This window comes from Polyergus mexicanus, unplaced genomic scaffold (genome assembly GCF_030449975.1).
Source record: "Polyergus mexicanus isolate NDT 795.1 unplaced genomic scaffold, iyPolMexi1.0 SCAF_12, whole genome shotgun sequence".
In the NCBI taxonomy this organism is placed as follows: Eukaryota; Metazoa; Arthropoda; class Insecta; order Hymenoptera; family Formicidae; genus Polyergus; species Polyergus mexicanus.
The window spans coordinates 7,443,608-7,469,076 of record NW_027223332.1 but is presented as its reverse complement, the minus strand read 5'-3'; the positions used below and the strand labels follow the sequence as shown (position 1 = coordinate 7,469,076).

The window sequence follows — 25,469 nt, the reverse complement described above, 5'->3', positions numbered from 1 at the left end:
ACATAGGATCTACTCGTATCTCCTTGCAACATTAAGCGAATGGACTTTTCATCGAAATAATCCTTTAAAATACGAGTAAAAAACGCATTTTGTGATCGATAATCGTCGAATATTTCCAAAAAAAATAATTGCGCGTGACTCGATAATCGAAATAAAAGCTGAATTTAAAGAATTCGGTTGATTATTCGAAGGCCTTGACTCCTTGGTCTCACTTATGCAGGCAGAAGGTCGGTGCTTGAACGCACAAAAAGAGAAAAAAAAAAGAAAGAAGCGCGTCTCTATTGACACTACGTGCGCTCGTAATATTCCGGAGATGTCGCATTGCATTTACCAATATATGAAATGGAATCTTTGAACGAGAGTCCCGTGCATGAACATAGGAGAAGACGTGGTTCTCGGAGACTTTCACTTTATCGACATCATCCAAGATAATGTTTCCGAACACCTGAAGGTTTTTCACCGTTATTCGAATGCCGCTTTCAGCTACGCTCGTGATCGGACGTGTTGACGCGTTGCAATTAATACGGCACCGACCACGTAATTGACGGCCATCAATTTGACGCGATGTGATATAAATTTTAACTCGATGCTTCTTTATTTTTTCTTGGAGAGTTCTTGCGTCATAATATTGCAAATTGACTCTTCTCTTATACTTGAGAGTCAAACGACACTTTTGACTTGTTTTCTAACGGGCTGCCATAGCAATTATTGAATGATTTCTCTCTCTCTCTCTCTCTCTCTCTCTCTCTCTCTTTTCTCGTTTTCTAACGGAATTTTAATTCGAAATTTTATAAATTTATAATATTTTACGTAATATTTTATATAGTAAATAATTATATAATAAAAAAACACAAAGAGCTTGTCGGTAGAAATAAAATATAACAAGTATGATTGTGTGATCGCGATATGTGATTTCGCTGAAAAATATATCCACGAGAGAAATAAGCCGGTAAATATTATTCTTATATATATAGCTCAAAACAAACTCATTCAAGCGATTGATACGGAGCGACAAAAAAAAAATCGATTAAAAATCTCGGTTAATTTCGCGCTTTACAAGTCGCGTCCGACCAGACGCGAGCTGTGACTCCTTGCGCGAAAGGGTCGGCCTGGCCGCGTTGCATTCGCACGCTACTACTTCGTCGGCGAGTGGTACGAGTTAGCGATTGCATAGGTAGAGAAATGCAAGGGATGGATGATTGCAACGGCCCCCTACTCCCCCCGGTAGTCGGCCAATCGAGAATCAGCCGGTATGCACGGCGCGAATCTCAGCGCGGCGCGGTCTCCGAATGCAGCATGCATACACGCACACGCGAATATACAGGCACATGCACACTCGTACACACACGAAAATTTGCGTGTGTGACGCCTTCCCCACCGACGCGGCAAATGCAACGGCCGACTCTTGCGGTTCGTCAGCGCGAAACCGCAGTTCGCATCGAGCAGCGATGCAACGCGCTCGTTCTAGAATTTCGATCGTGCGAATAATTCACTGGGCGAGCGCGATCGGTTTCGAAAAATCGTGCGTTCGAAAAATAAGTGTAAACATTTTATCGCGAAAAAATCTGATGAATAAAGGATGATACGGGAATCGTGACACGAAAGTTGTCGTCGGAAAGTTCGAAAATACAATATATAGGAATAAATATGCATTGTGTAATCTATATGCGTGATAAGTGCATTACGCGATATACATATATACGTATATTATTTTTTATGTATCTATTAGCAAATATCCGGAATTTCGACGTCAATAAAATTCGCAAGGTTTTATCAGTGGTAGTGCGTGATAACGACGCTACCAGCCTGTAAAAGTAGATATTTACTTCTTTATCGTTCGCGCTGAATAAACAAGAATGTGCAACTTTCGGCAACGCTTCTACTCCCTTTTTCGACGTGTGTGAGCAACTAATGTAAGATGATAACTCATACACTTATTTATTTATTTAAAAATTGTTTAAAATGTTTCGCGTAATGTTTCGTCAAGAGTGCAGCGTATAAAGGCGAGATCGATCAACAATACGAATACCAGAGAATCGGTCAAGTTAATTAGACTGGTTGTCTCGCCACTTGCCACATGAGTCATTTTTTTCTATAACGGTTCTCGTGATTATTTAGATTGATGGAGTAGCGTCGCCGACTTGTCGAAGCTCCCATTATCCTCGAATCTTTCAATGCAATTACGATGACTATGCTCTATTCGCATCAAGAGAATTAAAGTATAATAAAAACTTTGAAGCGTGTAAGTGACGTCTTTAATTACGAAAATATTTCTGGATGCTTCGCATAAGCCTTTTAAGAGTCTTTCGTTACTATTTTTCGAGATTGCATGTGCGCTAAAAGAACAACGACAGCTGTTATAATATCGTTCTTTATTTCTATGATTTCTATTAGATTTCGTTCATCTTAATTGATAAGAATAAACAGTTTAAATGCGCACGTGCAGTACATTATCGGCAAAACGTTAAACGCGAGTTAAACACCGCGTCGAGTAAACACTTAATTTATCACGCCACTGGTATCTATTCGACATACAAACCGGATAAATATATACCGCATAAAAGCGATAGTGAGGGATTATCTTTTGCAGTTGTGCCACAAATATACGAACTTGGAGAGGCCAATCAAATAGTACGTATAGTCGTTAATTTTTTTTTTTTTTTTTTTTGCAAAAATTTAAGCGTTTATTAAAAAATCCCGAATATCTTCGAAATATGTAATTATTCAAGAAGAACGAGATTACAATATTCCCTTTCCTCGCAAGATGATATTTTCCCCGGCAGATGGTCGAAAGAAAACGATCAGTCTGACGAAATCGAACCAAAGTTAAAGTTCATCGATATCGATTCGCGATAACCCTCGCCCTCGGCTCTTCGGGCTAACACTTCCGAGACTCTCCTCACGTTTTTATCAACATCGATATTAATTCTACCGTGTGTGCAACCGGGTCCCGGGCCCCGCTATCCCCGCTCAGAGACGACCCGTTATTCAATCCTCGGCGTCTAACGCTTTCACCTCGCGCACGTTGCGCGTGTCCTGATTTACGAAAACCGCGTCTGTTGCCGAAGCTGTGAGAGAGATCAATGAGGAGTTTCACGAGATTCACCGAGCGAAGAAAAAAAAGCGGTTCCCAATCTCTTTCAACGATTTTTAACAATCCCTTCCCTTATACACATCATACAGTAGATTGAAATAAAGACGCACGTGTACGTATACACGTCTTACATATGCCCCTTTTTACAAGGTTGGCGCCTACATGTTTCATTCTGTCCTTGAGTATCACGCTGAGAAATCATAAGATAAGAAACCATAAAATTCTTCTCGAAAGGGCAGAGGAAGCTCGACGAGTGGGAAGAGTTCAAGGATGGAAGTCGGGGAAAGAAGCGCCAAATCGTAATACCAAGAAGAAGCGCGTTGAGAAACTATCGTGAGTTCATGGATATGCGCGCGCATGCGCCCAAGTGCGTGCATCAACAATGTGCGTGTACGTATCCAGGCCTTATAGGAAGCCCGGAAAGTAGGCCTCGGTTATACAGTTAGATCTAACCGTCCTTTTCTCTTCGTGCTCTTCTCGATACATGCAAGTCGGCGGCCGCGATATGGAAACCGTGGCTCTCGATCGCGATTGAGAAGACGTAAGAGATAGAAAATAAATTCCGCCATCCATCTCCATTAATCTTCTTTATTCGATTTTTACATCAATGTGCAATTTTTATATATGTATGACATACGTTCTTCTATGGCTGTATGTAAAAGGACGAACGTTCTCAACCTTTTCCTATTTGTACATTTGAAACAGTGGTAATAGAGAGTCACATTTTGAAGAAAACTACAATATATTAATCTCGCGAGTTGGATGAGCTATAATCGTATAATCAAAGAATAATAAAATGTCAAAATAAAGTTTTATAATGGGGCCAAGTGTGTGGGTGTAATGGGCCTCGCACTAACAATTTTATCAAAATGAAAACACGGAACGAGTACGCGTCCGCGAGTATTAGCACGCGATGCCTTAAATTGAAGCGCTAAGAGAAAGCAGAAAAGTCAGAAGTATAGCACGCTGTCCGTGAAAAGAAGCGCGCGCTTATATTAGCGTCAATCTCCTCGTAAATCGATGTCACCCCGTGCGATTAGCCCGTTCTCTATCGATCCGAGATAGAGTATTAGCGCGAAACCACATAAGCCGCTCCAAGGTAACCGCTCCCTCTCCCTCGAACAACGGATATCGATCGAAACGCGGACAGGCGCCGGTAACGCTATCGGCACTATTCGGATCGGCACGCAACGCGTGCATGCGTGCGTGTTTGCGCGCGTGCGTCCGCGACTCGCTACCATATCTGACGAACTTTACGACCAGCACGTCGAATTTAGGATTAGGAAGCCATATATCTCTTTGTCTTCATTTATTATCTGACTATCAAAGCGCTGTTGGATGCGCGCGTGTCAGTGACGTTTTTTATGTAGAGCGATAAAGGCGCGCGTGCACGCTATTTCACAAATAGCTTACGTTAGAATTTTTACCAAGAGATAGCGCAATTTATATAATCGATTTTCATTAGGATTCCGATGCATACTCTTTCGCGAGACCGGCTCATGTTGCGCTCATTTTGTCTATTATGCGTGTCGCGCGTGATACGCACTGTTACGGTATCCGCGTTGCAAGACGACACACGTGGCATGCGTTAGAAACGACACACATGTACCGTTCGTCTGCCCTCGGTCATAATTCTATGCCCATATGTGTATTAAGCACACGGGTTTATCTTCTAGGATTATAGAATTATCGTATTGTTAGATGCGAGAAGTCCTCGCAATCGCTCCGCCGTGAAATATTACGATACGCGCGTGTCACGATTTACCTTGAATACAACACTTATCTCATGTGCCGTGTGTCTGAACAACAATATAAATCAAAGTCCCTCCGCGAAATCTCGGGATATCAAAAATGATGTTTATTGCTTTACCATAATTTATCGCAGTACAATGAACTTTTAATTATTCGACAATTATTTATTTGCGTAATCAACATTGAAAAAAAAAAAATATAATGAAACAGGAAATTAAATTTTCGGAAAATTTTATTAAAAACTATAAGATTTCTGTAATGAAAATTTAAATCCACCAATTTATAACACATTCACCATATATTTGAAAATATTTTTTCTAAATTTTGTCCAAAGAGATTTTTGATATATAAGAATTTTTAAAACGTCTTTCAAGCGTTATTCGAATACATCGAGCCATTCAATTATCTGTAATTGTATGTAAATTAATTTCTAAATAAAAGAATATACGACGCGCAAGAGTTACGATTGTTTCGTGCATCCACTTGAAGCGATTTGGATCAGCGGGTTTCTGGGTCAGTAGACCCGGTGCAGCGCGATAAGGTAGCGGCCTCATTTTTTCGAGTAATGTGTTATCTGGTTGAACAAAAAAGATCTGTTCTCGATAGAAAATCAGGTCATGTCTGCGCTTCGTTGAATGTTGCAACTCGAAAGTCGGCACGCATTAGTACATATCCAATGTCTCTTACAGGTGTATTTGCGTGGATGAATATATGCAATTAAATGTTTCGTGAACGATGCAGCGCGATTTCCTGAGAAAGAGAGAGAGAGAACGATTTATATTTCAAATCATATACTTCCGGTATGATATCGCGAGATACTTAATATTGCATCCGTTTGCGGCGGATACTGTTTGCGGTCAAACGACGGATATGCCTGTCGAAACGATTCACGTTTTACTTTTGAAGCTTATAATAAATATATCGGAAGAGCAAGAAATATCACGTAATGCAAGAAATACGTCGACATGTGCGTCAAATAGAACGGAAACTTCTCAAAAATAGACGAGATTAGAAAATCAAGTTTGTGATATAAAAATCTTCGATATTTTCGGTAATTTGTAACAGAAATGAGATTCCCCACGAAGATATTTACATGGTATAAATAACAGCGAGATCGTAAAAGTCTGCGTTATTTCTAGAATTAAAGCTGCACGTGGTCATATTGACAGCGCGTTCCAGCACTGAACTTTGACGGGCCAATATTTGCGGCCTCTCTTCGCACAAATTTTCTATACTTTCGCATGAATGAAACGTTCCATTGAACTTTGGTGAAGCACCAGTGCACGAAGGATGTCGATATACCTCGGCGATAGGAAATGTCAAGCGAATGTTATTGTGAGATTGTATCATCGTCTCCTCGAAAGTGAATCTCTCGGCCAAATCACGTGCCGTGTGTGAAATTCAAATTTTTTTCGTGGAATTTGCCGCTGCCCTCGCAAATAAAATCGCTCCGAGCAAAAAAAGAATTCTTCGTGCATTCGTGCGAGAAGAAAATCTCGCAATCAGCGATTGATCGTAAACTCTACGTAAAAATTCGAGAATATATAAAAAGATATAAAAAGCAATTCCAAACTGAGAGATGGAACGGAGATTCCCAATATCTCGCTGCAAATTCTGGGAATTAATTTTAGAATAATCGAATTAATATCGCTCGCGGGACCTATCGAGAGTGCTATCTTCACCGAGGCGTTCCCGAGACCTATCCTATCGTGTGAACTAACGTATTATTCTCGCGTACGCGCGTCATCGCACGTCGACCGAATGCAAGGCGATATAGTATATCGTAATTCGAGAGCCTCGTTGCGTGACCGGGGGAACCTCGAGGGGGATAACTCGCAGAGAGAGAAAAAGAGATGGAGAGAGAGAAAGAGAACAAAGGAAGAGAAACGCGCACGGCGAGTGAACGAACGCGCGGCGTTACGCCGCTCGCAAACTCCGCTCGTGGCAAAAGTACACTTCCTGGAGTCAAGGCTAACTAAAGCCCGCGCTCTGATGCAACAGGATGCCGGCCATTGACTTTGCCTCTCTACCTAGGGTCATCCTCCCCTCGTCCTCGCGCGTTCCTGCGTCGTTATGCGAAAGTTTATCCCCCTCGGCATTTTGGGTGAATGCACCAAGTGAATGGCCAGCTTAAGAGACACCGGAACGTTGCCGTAAACATTTTAACGATCGGTTATATAATATAAGTACCTGGACTCTGACTGTTATTTATCGAAAACTTTGCTCACAATATTTTAAAAAAATTTTCACAAGAAGATAAAATATTTTTACGAGAAGATAAATTAATAAACTAATTATATGACAACAAGAGAAAAAGATGCGTATTATATGTAAACTTGGGCGTAGTGGTTAGTGACTGCTGCCGATCGGGCATTCACTGATATACATATCCTTTTCTCGCTGGCCTTCCAGCCGAGTGATCGGTGATCTTCTCAGCCGAACCGTGTGTGCGTGGCCTTCTCCGCAGCTATTTCTATTACAAACATGTAATCCGGCCGCTCGCTAACGCGGATCTGCGTGGCGATTCATTCGCGGCTTTGTTACGGCACGAAGATAGAAAGAAGTTGCGAGGAAGAACCGCTCGACCGAGACACATTATGATATTCTACTATCAAGAGAATTAAAAAAAAAAACGATATTTTTTTATACATGGTTTTTTTCATTCTCCGCGAAATGTTAGCGCAGCTTAAAATCGGTTTCTAAATATATCTCTTTCGATTTTAGAACGCGGCCTCGGTGTTGCTGTAATCCGTTAGGCTATTAAGGTGCAATGTACATGGTGCGCGCGCGGCGTATTCTTCTCTCAATTCCGTATCTGAATTTCGTCACGATGTCACACTCCAATCGAATCACACCAGTCCGCGGACTGGCTGTCGAGAGAAAAGTTAACGTTAGACACGTACGGAGGTGAAGCTTCAAGGCCTAGTTAGTTAGTATTACAAGGCGAACGGGCAAAGAGTTACGAAAGCGCGACACCTCCGCAACGGCATCGGCGCGGCCCTTATCGGATCATTAGAAGAGATGTATCGATCGTGTTAATCTTTGCAAGGAAGGACCAGATGGGCCGCCGGGCGAGAGGGGCAAAAGTTAGTTAACGTCGTTCGCGCGATAACGCTCTTTTTGGGTACGGCTGTAATAACAGTCGGGACACGAGAAGAAAACGAATGCGCTCATTACGCGAGCCGCGCGCGCGATAAAACCTTCTGATAAAATCCTCCGAATCACTCGATATCGGTAATCGAAAATGGGTCAATGACACGACGAATTACGTAATGGGCAATAATAACTCGAGCCGATCGTGCGCATGCATTTTACGTCGTTCGCGCAACGACGGACGTACGTGCGCGATGCGTGAGCAAGTTCACGACCGTGAATTACAATAGATGAACGGCCGGAATTAGAAGCGCTTTTTATTCGCGCTCGATATCGATCGCACATCCCGTGCAACGTCGCGCGCGATGCATATTTAACGTTAAAAATAAATTTGTGACAAAAAAAAGGTGAATTAATTATCAATAAATAAATATATTTGGAAAATTTATTCCACGAGATACTACGTTAATTTCCTTCGCCATTCTCTCTTGCAAAAAAATTGATTGCCATATTTACATATTAATTAGCGATCACACGGACTTCATATTCGCTCTTTCGAATGAATTATATTAGCTTTTTCACACGAGTAACTCTAGTCTCACGAAATCAGATCCTCGATGAATTTCCGCGAAAAAAAAAGTGCGCACGCAGCATCCTAAAGAAAGAGCATGCGAGAGAAAGAGAGAGAGAGTGAGAGAGACGATTAACATTCGCGGACAAAGACGCGCGTCTATTTTCCGCATCCCAGCACCCTTCCTACGCTCGCGTGCGTATGTATGCGCGCACGCTGTTACATACACACGCATTCGGCGCTTTATCGCGGGGGCAACCTCGAGATTCACGATCGTCTCTCCACGTGTCGTTTCTTGCGCGTATCGCGATGCGTGTGTAGTGCGCTCTCTTCTCTCCCGCTCTCCCATTCCTCGGTTCACCATACTCTGTTTTTCTCTCTCTCTCTCTCTTTTTTTTTTTTCGTCTTCGACACCGCTTTCTGCCGCGCTGTGCAACGAACTTCGGTTATGTGCGAAAAAAACGACCTTGGTCCCACGCGGCCATTGGCCGGGCCCAAAAGAAGCACGATCGGCGATTGGCTCGTTGACGAAAAGTTTATGGACGAAGCTGAGCCGAGCCGAGCCGAGCCGATACAATACATCAGGCGAGCAATATACATTCGCTCGCTCGCCTAGCACACTCTGCATCGTCGACCTTGACGGGGCATTGACCGCCGTTCCCTTCCCTTAGCGGCGTTCCTCCGTGTGTATTAGAGTTTTGACTTGACTTTGCTTTAATCAAATCGGCGAGCAGCGGTCTTATCTATTCGCGAAGCTTTTGATACCGCGGTGCGTGTCGCTGCTCCGCGCGTATCACGAGGATGAGCGGGGAAGGTTGCCCCACGTGATTTTTCCGGTTCCTTCTTAGATCGTATTCTATAAACACGTGTAAAATACCGTCCGGCATATTTTACGACAATTTGGGAAATTTATGTGTCGATCGATGGGAAAAAGATTTTCCAATATTATATCTCGAGAGATGAAGATTCTCTCCTCTTCTAACGTTATTATTGTATTTTTGTGATGCAAGGTTAAGAGATTCCTTCTGTAATATAATTCGATTAACATTTTTCGAGCTGATAAAAACCGCTCTACGACGTATCGGTCGCTGACATTGGGACGCAATTGACATTGACTTACAAGCCGTAATTGTTGGTTTTACCCGCGACGTTTATTATACGCATTCGGTCACGGTGCACGTACACGTAGGCTCCAAATTATTATTGCGTGTAGTAGGAGGAACGATGACCGCTGTAAGACGCTTCGTCGAAAACCCTAACTCCCAAAGAGCTCTACCGGCTGGCCTTGGAATATGAATAGATTGCTCGCGAAGAGTGCATTGCACTGTTGCGTAACTACGCGCGTTTTATTTGCAAATTTCGGCAGTTAAGAAGCTGCTGGCAATCTCGCTTCTCGTTATTAAATCTGTCAGTAATCCCGCCGCGAAACACACGGCAATATATTCGAAAAATATTTCTCCAGCTAGCATTGTCAGAATGCGTAGACAAGTAGTACAAATAGAGTATCGTAGAACAATGATTGCTTTAGATTTTAGATAACTCTTTAAACGCTAACATAACATTTAATTAACGCACTTAATAACGTTTTAATAATGTTGCAATTTTTGTTATTATTTTTGCAGAGTATATTGCTTGACGTATACATTATATAAGTAAAGAAATATTTTAATCGATAGGTTTTTTTTTTTTTTTTTTGCGCTTTCGTCGCGGCACCATCGATCCTATCGTAATCCTTATCCGTAATCGAACATCATCGATCACGATGGCCGCTCTCGCTTTATCTCTCTCGCATTATAAATATAGTCCTCCACTATAAATAATATCTAAATAGATATGTGTGCGTACACGCGCGCAGTCGCGCCGAGAATGCCCGCGCGTTATCTCTTTTCGCTCATTCAGTAATAGCCGTGCTCTCGCTCGCCTCGATGAGTCGATGACGGCGTTGCGGGATGTCATAAACACGCTCTCGAGGTCTCCACGCGCTCGCGTTACGCAACGCCTGTTTTTGAAATTTTTGCAACATATATTTTACATGCATACTGATAACGGGAACAACAATCGCGCTTGGCAGGCATATGCGCGCGAGAAGCACATCTCGAGAGTCTGCTGCGCTACCCGACACGCCCACACATATTACAAGATTTATTAATAATCCCGGGACTCTCTCTCTCTCTCTCTCTCTCTCTCTACACATGCTGATGATCTCTGCGTATTTCACTATTTCCACAAGTGTGCCGGGCAAATTGCCCTGGCGCTTCACGTTTCCATCGCGCACGCGGTTCGCAGATGTAGGTATATTTTTTTGTTTTGTGCAATCGACAGCCAAATGAAACTTTTCTCTCTCTCTCTCTCTCTCTGGCAAAATGAAAAATCTTTTTGCTTTTAATTCGGCGAATCTCTGTTTCGTTCTATTGTTCTCGTCGCGCGACGCGGTGTGTCCCCGGATTCTGCACTGACATAAGCGATGACGCAAAAACTGCCGGCATAGTCGCGAAACGCCCACGCACACACACACGCGGCTCGGCCGTTGGCCCTTGTATAGCGCGTAATGAGCAAAGCGTATATTTGGTTTGAACACCTGTATATATGCGATCCTATATTAGGCAAGTTATAAGCAGCAAGATTATTATTACTCATCAGTTAGAAAAGGGGGAAATGCAAAAATTATTTTCAGCTCGAAATTCGATATCGCGGATACTCTACTCTCGTTAGGGATAGACGTTATTATTAAATGTAAGACAAATTTATATGCGATATATTTCGGTGAGCGCCGCGGGAGAAGAACCAAGAGAGCTATCATGGAACCGCGGTACGCTCTCTTTCTCGGATACGCGGTAAATTCAATATTCGTCGGATAAGAGGCTTGAAATTGGGCGCAACGGGGAGTGCACGGAAATTTGATCCCGCGCCAAGAGGAGGCTCAAAGAGTCGGATACACTTTGTGTCCTACTCGGGAGCCACTCGGAAAGACAGGTGCTTTGAGCCACCTGGTCGTGCCCTCGTCACCTTTCTCCTCTCGCACTTGATTTCCTTATTCGGAGAGGATACTATCGCGATGAGGCTTCTTCCTACATCCGTCTAAAAACGCACGCCTGTGCTTAACGACGAGGTGCTTTCATGAGATATTCCATTCTTTCGATTCGCACGAAATAAACGAAGCACAGAGGAGAAGTAAAACACGACGAGCAAATAACTCTTGATAACAAGAATATGTACATTTAATAGTATTGTTAAAATGAAACGAGTTTCAAGAAACATGAATGAAGCCATGACAAAGAAAGACACAGTACCTCTTTTTTTCTATTCAAATTTAAATTTAATTAAACTCACATGTATGACGAGAGTGAAATTAAACACGAGGAATAAATAACTTTTGATAACGAGACATGTATGTAGATTTAGATGCGTTAAAATTAAATAAGTTTGAAAAAAACTTGAATAAAACTATAACAAAGAGGGTATATATTTTCTCGTCTCTAGAATTTTCCAAATTTTAAATAAACATGTATGTATGTATATATATGATATGTAACGCGAAAAAAATTAATTTTTTAAATAACTTTTTCCGAAATATGCGACGCAGTGAGAGGCTTCAATGATCAATTGTGCGGTCACGACTCTTTTTTTTTTTTTTTTACGTGTAACCGTTTCTGAATATCCCGGACGCCCTACGTGCAACGGTCACCCGTGTCGTATGACACGCCCGCGCGCTTGGCGAGCGTGCATTATACTAGCGTGCGCGTGAATTATGAATTACGGAAGATCGTGTCCGAAGATGACCTACATACGCAGCGGGCTGCGAGAAAGGGCATCGACGTCAGTCGCGCTTGCCCCGGGTTCCTTTATGTCGCCTCGCGGAGAGGGAAATGGTGGGCCTGTTGAAAAAAAAAAGGGTTCGTCGGTCACCGGCTTCCTTTGCACGCCAAAATTCCCGCGCTCGTTCGCATTACATTGTGAGAAAGCCGTGAGAAAGAGACCGAGCTCCGTTTTGTGCGTGCATCGAAAATTTCTATGCTAATCTCGCGATATCCTACGAATTTCCTACGCGTTAATTCTCGTAATTACCGAGTATACAAGCACGCATTAAGTATATACTAAATTAAATTAATAATAACACTCGTAATACTCAGGCAAGTCCCGTTAATATAATTCTAATTTATTTAGATATATAAATAATTAAAATTAATGTAATAATATTTATTTATGACTCATTTCGAATCATTTCCCGATAATAAATGACTTGTATTTATATTTTTAAAATCGTGTATACGATTTCTATTCCAGGAGTTACGTTCAAGGCGCACAGGTTAATTCTCGCAGCATGCAGCAAGCACTTTCAGGAGCTCTTCGAAGGAATGCCGCCTTCTCCCGCGGGTCTGATCGTTATTCTCGATGGGACGAGTGCCCACAATATGGCGTCCCTCCTCGAATTCATGTACCGTGGAGAGGTACACGTGTCCCAGGAATCCCTCAGCTCCTTCCTCAAGGCGGCTGAATGCCTTCAAGTATGTGCCTGTCTTTTTTCGAAAAATAATGACTTTAAATAATGTTCTCCGGATATAATTGTACACGTGGCGCGCGGCATCTCCAGATATTTCAACGGCCCTAAAACGTATTTAGCTGTATCTCTCTCTTTCTATGTGTCATTTGTACCGCGAGGACGAGCTCTCACAAGAAGAGTTAAATTTGTTAAACTCTCTTCGAAATTGTTACTCTTGAACTGAGAATATCATGTTTTAATTAATATTTTCAAATAGTTATTGCGAAAATAGTATTTTACGTATTTTTTTAAATATATACAAAGCAATACAAGCGCTATACGAATTATTTTTAATAATTATAATCGATGATATTTATAACGAACGTATTAAAAATAAATTAATCATTTTTATACCCGTGATATATATATATTTATACGATTCTCTCTCCATAAATCTTATCTAGGTTAAGGGTCTGTCGATCATTGAGCACGAGAAACTGGCTGTGGCGCAGAGGCACGCCGCGGAGAGCAGCAATACCTCCGCGGACGTAGAAGGTAGCAGGAGTGGAGGCGGAGGCGGCAGTAACGGTACCATCGGGGGTAGCGTCGGGGGCGGTAGCGTGGCTGGTACCGTCGGCAACGGGGGTGGTGTCGGCGATGTGAACGATATGAGCGAGGCCGGCGAGGCCACCATGCTCAGGAACAGCATGAAGAGAACCCCCACACCGGCACCGTCGCCCGCCCCGGCATATCCTGTGCCCAACATGTACTCGAGCTCTCATTACTACGAGAGCCTGCCGAAGAGGTTGATGAGGTAAGGATAATATCTTTCAGCGACCGAAGGATCTGCGATGGTCTTGCACGGGATAGCCACGGATGAGAGTGTCCTACGTTCTAAAGATTTTAGCGATGACGTATGTGTGACAAATCGCGGACGGAGAAGCGAAACGATTTTGGAATTGACTCGCTAAAATATTTTGTTTCGATCGAAATTAGCATTTCGTTGAGTTCAAATTCCCCGATGTTGTGCGAGAAAACTACGTAATCTTCCAGTGATCTTCATCGGGAAGAGAAAGTATTTTTCATTCTTTCATTCGGGCTATGTTGATTTCCGGGATCTTCGACTTCCACCTTGTTCGTAATACGCATGTTTACCAAATATCCGCGCTATACGTTTTCACTGATTACGCTCGTGTGAGATTCTTGATTCGTTGCGACCGCGTATTTTTAGATCGCCGAGCGACGTCGACACTCTTGGAAGAGCGAGCGTATTGCGCGACGGCGCTGCCTTCCGGCCAGCGTCTGCCCCGCATCCGCTCCTGCTGGAGAACCATTTCTACCAACCGTTCACCCATCCCTCTGAGACTCCCTTGCATCCTCACACCGCGCCTCATACGCCCACGGAACTTGAACAGCAATTGGAACGGGCGCGGTCCGAGGAACGCAGCAATTGTGATGTCAAGGAGAGCGTTGCCGAAGGTGAGAAAGAAGTGGGGGGGACCCAGATCTCTCTTTAGAGAGATTGATATAAAATCGAGTGAAACGAGATGGATTTTCTTTAACGGAAAACTTGTGTCCTATCGCAGATCTTCGAATAAAACAAGAGCCAGTAGCGTTGACCGATCGGGAAAGGGCGGAGAAGTTGGCGGAGAGACTGTCCGGCGAGGTTTATCCTGGACGGGGACTGGACGCGAGCTCATACGGCCCGAACTCGGATCATCTGCCGCACGGGGCGCAGCTGGGTCCGGCGATGGTGCCGATGCCGCCGGTTCATCCGCCGACACCCGATCAAAAACCCGCCACGCCCGCTATGTGGAACACAAAAATCAACAAGGCCAGCACTGTCTCTACTATCGACGGTGGTGAGTGCCATCCATTGTCTTTGCATCATCACGAGAGATCCATGTATTTATTTTATACTTTGCGAGCGGTGAAAATTATGAGTTTAATTCAACGGAGATCCGAATGCGAGACGCAAAGCGTAACTTTGCGTAAAACTACTCCGTCTAATCCGCGATATTTTTTATACGATCTCTCGTTCGCGTAGAGTTGATATCGGAAGCGCGCTGCGTGTCGGTTGCTATTAGATCGCAAACGCTCGCGGTTGAGAGATAACGACGCAGTTGAGTCTATTGACACGTGAAATCAAGAATGATGTAGCGAATGAACGCATCAGCGAACTTTGTAGATTTGTTGAACCTCGCGCGCGCGCGCTTTTCTGTATCACGTGTATTTTGATTCGTCGCCGAAATATACAAAATGTAAGCACTAAGAGTACATCTTTTCGCATGCGCTACGATCATTTTGGGGAATTATATAAGACCGATCTCGAAACACGCGATAGTCGGCCGGCAGGCAATGTAATATTTGGATATTGCCCAACGCTGTCTCGGACACGAAGCGATCTCTCTCGAAATGATTCCGATAGACTTTATCTGGCCCGCTACGCCGGATAGGAGGCGCACACTGGCTCCAGAGTTACAAAATGCACAAGCAGTTGCATCATCATTACTGCACGTGGAGCCTAACTGTGGATGTTGCAACTGCCGCATTCCTCTTCTACCGTTTCTCATGCTCATTCTCCTCTCCGTGGCAAGAGATAAAACGGTGCATCGTAAAAAGAAGCCGGCTGCGCGTTTAAGCGCCGTCTGAAGTTTTCGTCTTACGTTCTCTTAGTTACGGATTTTTCGACGAATTTAGAGTTTACGAAAATTTATGCTTCTTTTCATTCAGTTTCTTAATTTTCGCAAAAAAAGAGAGAAGATCAATTCCAGATTGATCAAAGAATCAAAGTAACTGAAGGATAATTGACGGTTTTTGGGACGGCTTCGTGTAGATCTTTTTTCGTCCACGTGTACGTCAGTCTCCGCTTCGGCGACGCTCTAACGTGCAGAAAGAGAGAGCGACGACGCCGTGGATTTTACGGGGGCCTCCCGTCCGTGTCGCCGTCCGGGATCCATGATATGCCTTACGACTTACCTTCACGGTGTGAACAAAGTGTACAAAGAGGATGCAAGCGACGGTGCAGCCACTGGGAACATCTTTTGCTCCGGCGAGCAAATCACCGAGCGTGACGTTACGACGACGCCACGTGAAACACGGGCACGCCGATGGGCTACCAACACCAACGCGATTGACGGCATCGGCATTGGACGTCGGCGTCGCGACGGCGAGTCATGTTGCCGCCGCGAACGACGTCCCGGCCATTTTTAATCGCCCGCTCGCCCGCCGCAAAGAAAGTAACGAAGCGTCAACTAATGCAACGGTTATTGATATTAGGCCCGCAGAGGAGAAAGAGCAAAGAAACGGGAAACCCATTTCGGACGGCGGGCATTACAGATAATTTTGTGCACGTTAAGCGTGCTCAGGGAAGAGTGAAAGAAGTCGCTGATAGGCCGAGCAGCTATTTATTAAATGTACCAAAGTTCGGAGCGCGTCCATGCGTTTATCTCGAGAGAATTCTTCTTTGCATTTTCAACCATGTTACTCTCTGCAATCTTCAAAGATATTCTCTAATAGTGTTGCGCACGTTGGAAAAAAAAATTTGATGTTACCGTCACGGCGTGAAGTAACCGAATACGAGAATGTGACATTAAAATAAAAAGATCTCGTTACCGCTCTTAAATTATTCAAAAAGTCGTACGGACAAAGACACAGAGACGAATGTGAATCTCTGAAAAGACACGTTATAAAAAAAAAAAAAAAAAAAGTAGAATGACAGCGGAGAGACGCTTCCCTGTTCTGTTGCGCTTAATGTAAGTGTGACCATGGCGCAAGTGTAAGCCGGAGCTCTTTGAATCACGTGTGAGGAGGAATGCGGCGAGAACGCGCGGTGAGAAAAATCGTGACCGTCGCATTGTTGAGTTATTCTATCGGAGTACAGTTATGCTTACCGAGGGACCGTCGTTACTTTTTGTTAGATCCTACGCGAGAGTCGTTAGAAGTCGCACCGACTTGGCCGGCCCCGATCATCATCTTGGCGTGGAATTTATGCGACGTTATTGAGCAAGCTATTTGGCGAGGAAGGGCTAGCCACACGTTGTCTCGTATCTCCATAGATTTGAATTTTATGCTTCTTACACAAGCAATTGGAGAGTTACTTTTTATTACGCTCTGTCCGCAAAATGATATGCTTAACGGTTAAGAACGATATTCTTAAGCTTCTCGCATATGTTATAGCTAGATGATAACTCGTGTTAGAAATGTATAAATTAATAATTCGGCATAAAAAGTATTAGAGTGTCGAGGTTAAAAACTTGAGGAAGAGCTATCCTTCGAAATATAGTGTATGCTTCGATTGTTTGAAAAAAATACAGAACTTCATATTCCTTTTGTAAACCGTACCGTTTGATCTTGCCGCTGATTGCATTCGTTGAAGAACGATCATACCGGTAAATGAGTTATAAGATCAGCACTGAAGTGAAATCACAAGCCAACACTTCGAAAGTATCTTATATGATTGTATATGGTACTTCATTTTTCTTCTAACGTTTCTTGTTTCGAACACATCTGTATAATACTTTCTCTTCATCTCGAGAATGCTCTTGACTTTCTATTACGAACGAAGTTTCATGTTCTTATGAACTGATTGATATTATTGCGTAATCATTTCACGGTAGAGTTTAAAACGAAGAAAATAAATTTAAAAAATTGCATTTTTAAATTAAAGAAATTTCTTTTCTATTAAAATTGCCATAAATTTCAATATTGAAATAAATCATCCCATTTCTCTCGATGCAGGATATATATGCTACGCCGATATAATATCACGACATTCGATAAAGCATGTTTGTCTTACTTGCAAGAAAATCCGATATTATTTCATTTTCCAACCTTCGATCGTTCCGCGACATTTGCAAATTATTTATGTTCTCCATTGCCGAATTCATTATTTATGCAGTTATCGCGTATCAATTACAATGACAACCGGTGGAGTCCAACTCCAATGGAACAGTAGATAAAGAGGCAAGATAGTCGGACGATATATGAAATGACGCGGAAAGTGAGAAGGCTCGAGAAAGAGCTAAACTATGTCTCGCTCAGTCAGTTCTTTCGAAGCGGGAAATACTTAATGTTATTTAATCGGTCTTTCTCTCTCTCTCTCTCTCTTTCTCTCTTGCTACCTACGGACGTTGGACGAATAATACATTTCTAAGACGATGACACATGCGAGAACACCGCAGAATTTGCGTTCATTTCCCTGTTTCACTGAATTATTAAATAAAGTTTCATTCGTGAGAGGGCAGGGACAGTGCAGTTGCATCGGACATGTGTGTGTATAAATATATACAGATATATTTGTCAGTCTTGTCTTCCCTCGGCCGGTTATTTCTCCTGTTGTCTCCCTCTTTCTCTCTCTCTCTCTCTCTTTCTAATTTTCTTCATCGACTCTCGTGCAACCCTTCTGCAATTTCGCGTACGTACCTCGTAAAAATTTCAGCCAGACGACGAACTTTGGCGAGACGAGAAAGAGAGAGAACGAGAGAAACCTCGTGCAGCACAAATAGCGACTCGCTTAAATCATTAATCCGTCATTTCCGAGTATTAATTTCACGTGCACCGTCGCGGCGACGTATTCGCGACGACGTACGGTTGGATGACTGTCTCGTGTCGCCGAGGAAAGTATGAAGGATCGCTTGGTGGAGATAAATATTGTCAACGATTGCGACGGGGCTTATAGAAATTATAGGAATCGCTATCGTCAACATGGCTGGAGGGTGTTCTTAGGTATCTTTCTTATCGATTAGGTATCTTTATTTTCGGACTATTCGGGTAGTTAATTCTAGAAACGCATCATCAGATTCTCACGACTATTGTACGATTTGTTAAATCATATAATACGAATATATTTATATATATTTTTATAATATTGTATTATAGAATATTCCGCATCACATACACACACAATTATGGCACAATTATCGCTCTATGGCACATTCTTTGACCAATTTGGAGTTGATTTTTTCTTTACTACTTCTTTCGAAAATATCTAGACAAAATATATATAAAAAAAAATAAATAAATATTAATTACAAATAAATGATTTTTAAATGGCTAATAATGGAGATAAAATATTGCTGTGAGTGAAAAAGATTTTAATTATATATTGTAGAATTTGGATTTAAAATTATATAATGTTATGAAGATATGCAAAAATGAGCTCTATTTTTCTATAATCGATCATTTTTTGAATTTGGTTTTAAAAGAATATGTTATTAAACGCTACAATAACGACAATGTATTCAATTATTTCTTTAAAAAGAATATTCATACGCACATAAAGAATTTTCTTACAAATATTTATAAATTTTTATATTTTTAAAATTTCATCAAGCACACACACATACATAGAACGTTATTGCTGTAATTATATTGAAAAATTTTTCTGGCTCCTCCTCGCTTCGCATGTATAAAATGCACGCGAGTTTTCATTACATGCCATTTAAAAAGAAGGCCACTCATTCGGCTGGCAGTTTCTTAGAAGCGATTAGATGTAATTCAGCCTTGCCGCGGCATTCTACTGTCGTCGTCACGAGACCTTCTACCGCCGAAAATTGTTGCACAAGAGGAATGCGAGGCCTTCGCCTATTGCGGCAATGCGTCGAAAGTCATGCAACCGTGCTAGCTTTCCTTCCTACCATATGGCCGTGTCGATTATGCATCGACTCCGTTACATCATAGTCTTGGGACAAAATAAAATTAAATGCACGTTTTATTTTTACGTCCGTATTCGCAACTCGAATTAATCAACTCGATAAGTTCGATCAAATTGATAAATTCGAGTCACGCGCTACATCATCGATAGAAGATATAGTGAAGTAATTCTACTCGATTTGTTTAATATTTTTGACTTGATTAATCGGGCTTTATTTTTATTCGTGATGCAAACTGTGAAATCGAGTCGATCAACCGGTCCTTTGTGCATGACGCTACCGATAAAAGTAGCTATTTTCGAGACATGAGAAAATAGCGGGTTCTCTACGAAGACGAGGCAGCAGATCCCTTATGAGTTATGGATTTAGACTGTTTGGACGTTTCCGAGAGAGGATGCGAAAGGCTAGCTGCTATGTGTGTCATGGCCAGGCGTGGTGTTTTTTAGAAAGAGAATTAGAAGAGCATGAGACGACGCTGTAAATTGTCTTCGGGGAAGAAAACGTCTCTTTCACGCGTGAACGTTTCCCACCGGGCTTTTTCATCGTCACGATCTCGCCGAAGATACGAAAAAGTAGCTATTGCGAATCACATCTCTTGTGAATTTTACGATTATTGTAAAAATCTATGAACATGTAGAGATGGAAAAATTAACTGTCCGAATATCCGTAATGTTTGATAGTAGTTCGAGCCAGAAAACGGTATGATAGACATCCCCACGGTTCGTATTGATCGAAGCGAGGGCGGTGGTATGCGGTAGAGAATCGCAGTAACCCGAATTAGAGGTCGCTCGTGTGTCCGCCTAAAATTGTTCGATTACTCTGATAGATTGCACGAAATTATTATCTGCCCTTCGGAGCGGCGGTCAGTTTTATTCGACAAATAAGCCGTATCTCACTCTCTATACAACAATAATATCGCACTATCGTTTGCCAGCTATCGAGGGCAGAGCGACTTACATGTATCAAATCGATAATCTTGAGCTAGATCAGGGAGATCGATTACAATTGAAGAGTATAATACCAGAGTTCCTGAAATGCGCGGATTAATTAGTCTCCTTTCGGTAAAGTTTGATGTGTGTTTAACTTCGTGAAACATAAAAATATTATTATACCTTTCGGTATTAGCGAAATTTATGATATTACGGTTAATTCGTGAAAAAATCGTCATTTAAAAAAATATGTATGTGATACCTCTCACACATACACATATACAGTCAGTGGATAACGGCATTATTACAGCTAATCGGGAAATCGAATTGAGTTATGCCACGCGAAAACGGTCTTATCATCAGTGTCGTAATGATTGCAACGATTGCACGTAAGCGCTCTCAGTAGGTCGAAGCGTAAAAGAGGAGAAGAGAGAAGTGGTGGTAGAACGGAGGGAAGAGAGAGAGAGAGAGAGAGAAGGGGGAGGGGGGGGCGAGCGAGATACGATCATCTGGTTGGTCCGTGATAACGCCCAATCTTGATGTCGCCCACACACGCATAGTGTACAACGAGCGCTTCGCGTTTTCGTGCCGACAACGAAAAAAAACTCCACGAATGCACGTATTATTGTTTCGTCACGCGCGCACGCGCACGCACACACGCACGTAAATGCGTACGTGCAGCTCGCTGTTACCGTTAGACCACCGGATACGATAGAGAGAGAGAGAGAGAGAGAGAGAGAGAGAGAGAGAGAGAGAGAGGGGGGGGGGATAGAGAGTCCGCGGGCTCTCATATATGTACAATGCTGAATTCGGGTCACGAAATAATTCATGATAAGGCCATTGGAGCACCCGCTCGTACGAGCGAACTGATAAATGAAGCATGAAACGCAAAACCGAAAAGCAAAAAGAAGAAACGCGCTCGTTTTCTCGCGAAGGTCTCGTTGTTTTTCGTCGTGATAGCGACGACGCCGCGCACGACGAATGTGTGTACGTACGAGCATATGGATATGCATTATTGATCAGAATAATAACCATCATCGGTATATTTGATAGACTCGTGGAATCGTTGATAAATCGACACACTGTGAACGTGGATTATTTATATACGTGATGGGACCGAGCCGATATGTTTACGATCGATTCGGTAAAGTTAAAACAGTTAAATTATATATAATAAATTTGAGAAATGATCAAAAATGGCGATAAATGTCAAATTTTTTGAAGGATTTTTCTGAAAAGAATGAAGCAATTAGATGCCGATCTTTTGCTTCCAAATTAATTAACGAACGGTTCAAGATATTATAATGTCTCGCTCTTGAAAATATCGTATAAAGGCCGTGAGAAAAACGCACTTTGCACCGCGAAGGATATGTGTTCAGTTAAAAGTAATTTATTCGCTCTCCTACGTTATTCGCGCGGTATTATAATGGTTTTAATTTACATAATGTTATGCTCATAGCACGCCCGTATAGTTTACTGATTTTAATTATTACGCGCCAGTAATGAAAGAAATTTGAGAATATTGTAACTATTCTCTCTACGGAATATTTCAGAGATTATTCAATTATTCTATATATTCATCAATGAAATAAAAATATCTTGTACAAAGAGATTCGTGGATTGTAACAATGAAAAAAAAATTGCAGCTATCTATATATTGGCTTCTTTATTTTCATGATTTTCAACTTAATCAAGTTTTTTTTTAGCGATTACAACTATCTTTATCTTGATATTTTTTTTTTTTTTTTTTTTTTTTTATTTCATTATGATCAATATATTGTACGAACCTGAATTCGAGCGAAACTCACGGAAGCCCAAACCCCGTCGATACTCGCGGCCATAAATTTTTCATTCATTTTCATTAACCACCAGCCAACCCTCGGAGGGTCGAATTTTTTACCGTCGCGGATTCGCGCGCGACGCATTTTTTCCACGCTTTCTCCGCGCGCGAGAACAAAATAGCCAGACTGTGTGTGGTGGTTCCCTTCTACCGAGAGCCCCCCCCCCCCCTCTATCGCGAGCTTTATTACCATACTCCTCGCACCGGCAAGTTCGAATAAAACAACGGGCCCACACCATGCCGCAAACCCTCCGCCTACGCACAATGCGCGTAACCCTATCTTCGCCGGGTATCCTCCGTTTCCTCGCCGCGCCATCCCCGGTCCAGGTTTTTCTACACAAAGGACACTCGCGAGCGAGCGACGCGCTTCTTCCGTCTCTCTTTCTCTCTCTTTCCTATCGTTGCTGCATCATGCGTGAGAAGAGAGAACCACGGCCGTTCTCCTACCGATGAAGTAGTAGGTCAGATCTCACGCGTGTAAGCACGAGGCGTGTTATATATTTCTTGAAGTGTATAAGCGAGAACGTTTGTATATAATATAAAATTCCGTTCTCCCTTTCTTTCGCAATTAATTTTGATTCAGTATAGATAAAAACCTGTCATTCGTAAAATTTTGACAAATGCAGGATATGTTCGTCAAAAGAATCGCATGGCGTATAAATGAAATGGGGAGAAATCTCTAATTGAGGGTTTCGTAAAAGCGTGCCGAAATTTATGCAACGCATTAAATTAACGGACTCTCTTCTCGATGCACAGGCATAAAAATTAAGCTCGCTCACGCGTCTCTCGCGTGTGCACGCCGCACTGCGTGCACTGCGTCATTGCGTGAGGTTTGCGACGCACACGCGGGATAGCGCCAGCTGCTCTGGACGCCCAGGCACGTATATTTTCGTGGCGGGAAGGTGGGAATGGATCGGGCTAAATTGGGCGGGCGGCGTGGGTGCAAATTTACCGCATCCACTACTATCTCGCAAATTTACCCGGCGAACTCGTCGTATCTGACCACGCGATGTTCTTTACGCCACTGTCTCACACGTGACCAAGGCCTTGCCGTTCCTATTGTTAACTCTGATTTCAATCTTGTTCAATAGCATTAATATTATTAAACATTCATATATCGCATGTGTTGTGTGCCTTTAGTACGAAAAATGAACACGTACGTGCGAATAATATTAATGTCATCCTCTGGACGTGATTTACATACTAATTAATTCTTTTATCACCGTAATATATACATTATCGCATAGTTTTTTTTTACAAAAAAAAATGGTGTATTGATAATATATGATTATTATTATTTTAATGCGTCGTTTTTTTCACAAAATTCACTGCGATTTTTGATTGTATGATGATAAAAAAATTAATTAATGTGTTTATTTTTAAATATTATATACGTGACATTTTGTTTCGATATAAAGTTCATAATTTACTAGCATCAGTAGCGCAGAAATATGGTAACAATTATTTTATGCATATATATGTTAGGATATAATAAAAAGGGCGAATAAATATTCGAAATATGTTTTTCTTCATTTTTTACTATATTGTGGCGTAGGGTGCCGTGCGTTCCTCGCGTCGGTCCTACTCGCTCGCGTACCAATCAATAACGAATGCATGCGTGCACGAGGTTGCGTGTGCGCCGCGTAAGCGCGTGCGATACGCACCGCGCCGATGTGTAGGTGCACGTGCCGCCAAAATTTCGTGAACTTGGTACACATAAGTTGGACGTGTTGGGTGTGCGCACACGCGGGAAAACATGCGTACGCGTAAGATGACGCAACCCGGGATTCTCGCGCCTGACCGAAGTAAAATCGCATGTCTCGCTGGAACATTATGTCTACACTATTTTCATCGCGACACACGCACGCAGATCGGGGAACGCTCAGCTTTTTCAGAGCGCACACCCGCGCGCGTCGAAGCGAGAAAGTGACGAGCTTTCGTGGGCGGATGTAATCCACGAGAACGGACGTGAATCCGTTGCGCGCCCGAATTTGCGTGTTCGCGATGAGATAATAATTACACTATGATAGCACATTCGAGAATTATGGCATAATAATTACGGCGTATTGACTTGAATTAAAATTCTCTCTCTCTCTCTCTTTCTGTTTCTCGAAGAATTAAATTTATTAATTAAGAATTGATTGTCTACACAACAGCAGCAACGAAATGTCGCATTTTATATTTTGGTATAATTGTTGTGTCATTTCCTTACATCGGTATATATTACGCGATTCCAGGAAAGATCTATTCTCTAAATTATTCCGCGCGCAGTGAAAACGGATTTTTGTGGTCAGCCAAATTTCTTGCGAAGAGATGAGTGCGTTATTCTCTGAACGAGGCGCATATTAAAAATTTATTTCTTCTAATTTATTATTCTGGTCCGCCTTAATTTTCTCTAAATTTCTGAGATGCGTTTTGATGCTTAAATCGACGTATTTTGCGATTCTTTTTTTATATATATATATATCTCGCTTAGTCATGCATAGTAAGCTGAGATGCATAATCGAGGCCTTTCTTCGAATTCCCTTCGTTTCTTAACTATCTTCGAGCCCTAGCAGACCGGATTTTGTCGACTTCATGGCCAAAGTATTCCAGAATTTCAACGAGGCAACTCGATGTTCATGGCCCTGAGGAGGTCAGGAAGACCTTCGTCATTCCCTGTCGTCTCGTTTTCTCAGCAACGCGTACATTTCGGAAACGAAAAGTGGTTGCGGGACGCTTTAACGAGTTAAGCGAAGACGATCATCCTTCCATCAGGATGCGCACTCTTTACTTTTAGCAACATTAATGGTGACAAGATTGAATTATGGTAGGCTCTCCTGCCATGACTTAATGGTGTCGCTATTAATATTGTTGTGTAAGAGTTACCCATACTGATGCATCTATGAATCTGTACTCTCGTTAAAATTCTAAAGGAATCGCTGTCGATACCGATACACAAGCGAAGTTATACCGTACCTGCAATCGTAAAGACATCGCGATTCAGGAAGGCCCGGGAAGTGGACCGTTGTGCAGGTTATGGTTTACTCCGGTCTCCGAGGGGTTAAAAAAGGGAGA

General features: G+C 42.4%; 1 protein-coding gene across 2 annotated transcripts in view; it reads left to right on the top strand.

The window, feature by feature from the left end:
• The window catches only part of Chinmo (Chronologically inappropriate morphogenesis), a 53,755-nt gene that overhangs the window by 14,547 nt on the left and 13,739 nt on the right, over positions 1–25,469 (top strand). For both annotated transcript variants that reach the window (XM_070305395.1, XM_070305394.1), the window contains exons 3-6: positions 12,795–13,015; positions 13,455–13,804; positions 14,222–14,469; positions 14,577–14,852. In XM_070305395.1, coding sequence (XP_070161496.1) covers positions 12,795–13,015; positions 13,455–13,804; positions 14,222–14,469; positions 14,577–14,852 — 1,095 coding nt within the window. The remainder of the gene's footprint in view (positions 1–12,794; positions 13,016–13,454; positions 13,805–14,221; positions 14,470–14,576; positions 14,853–25,469) is intronic.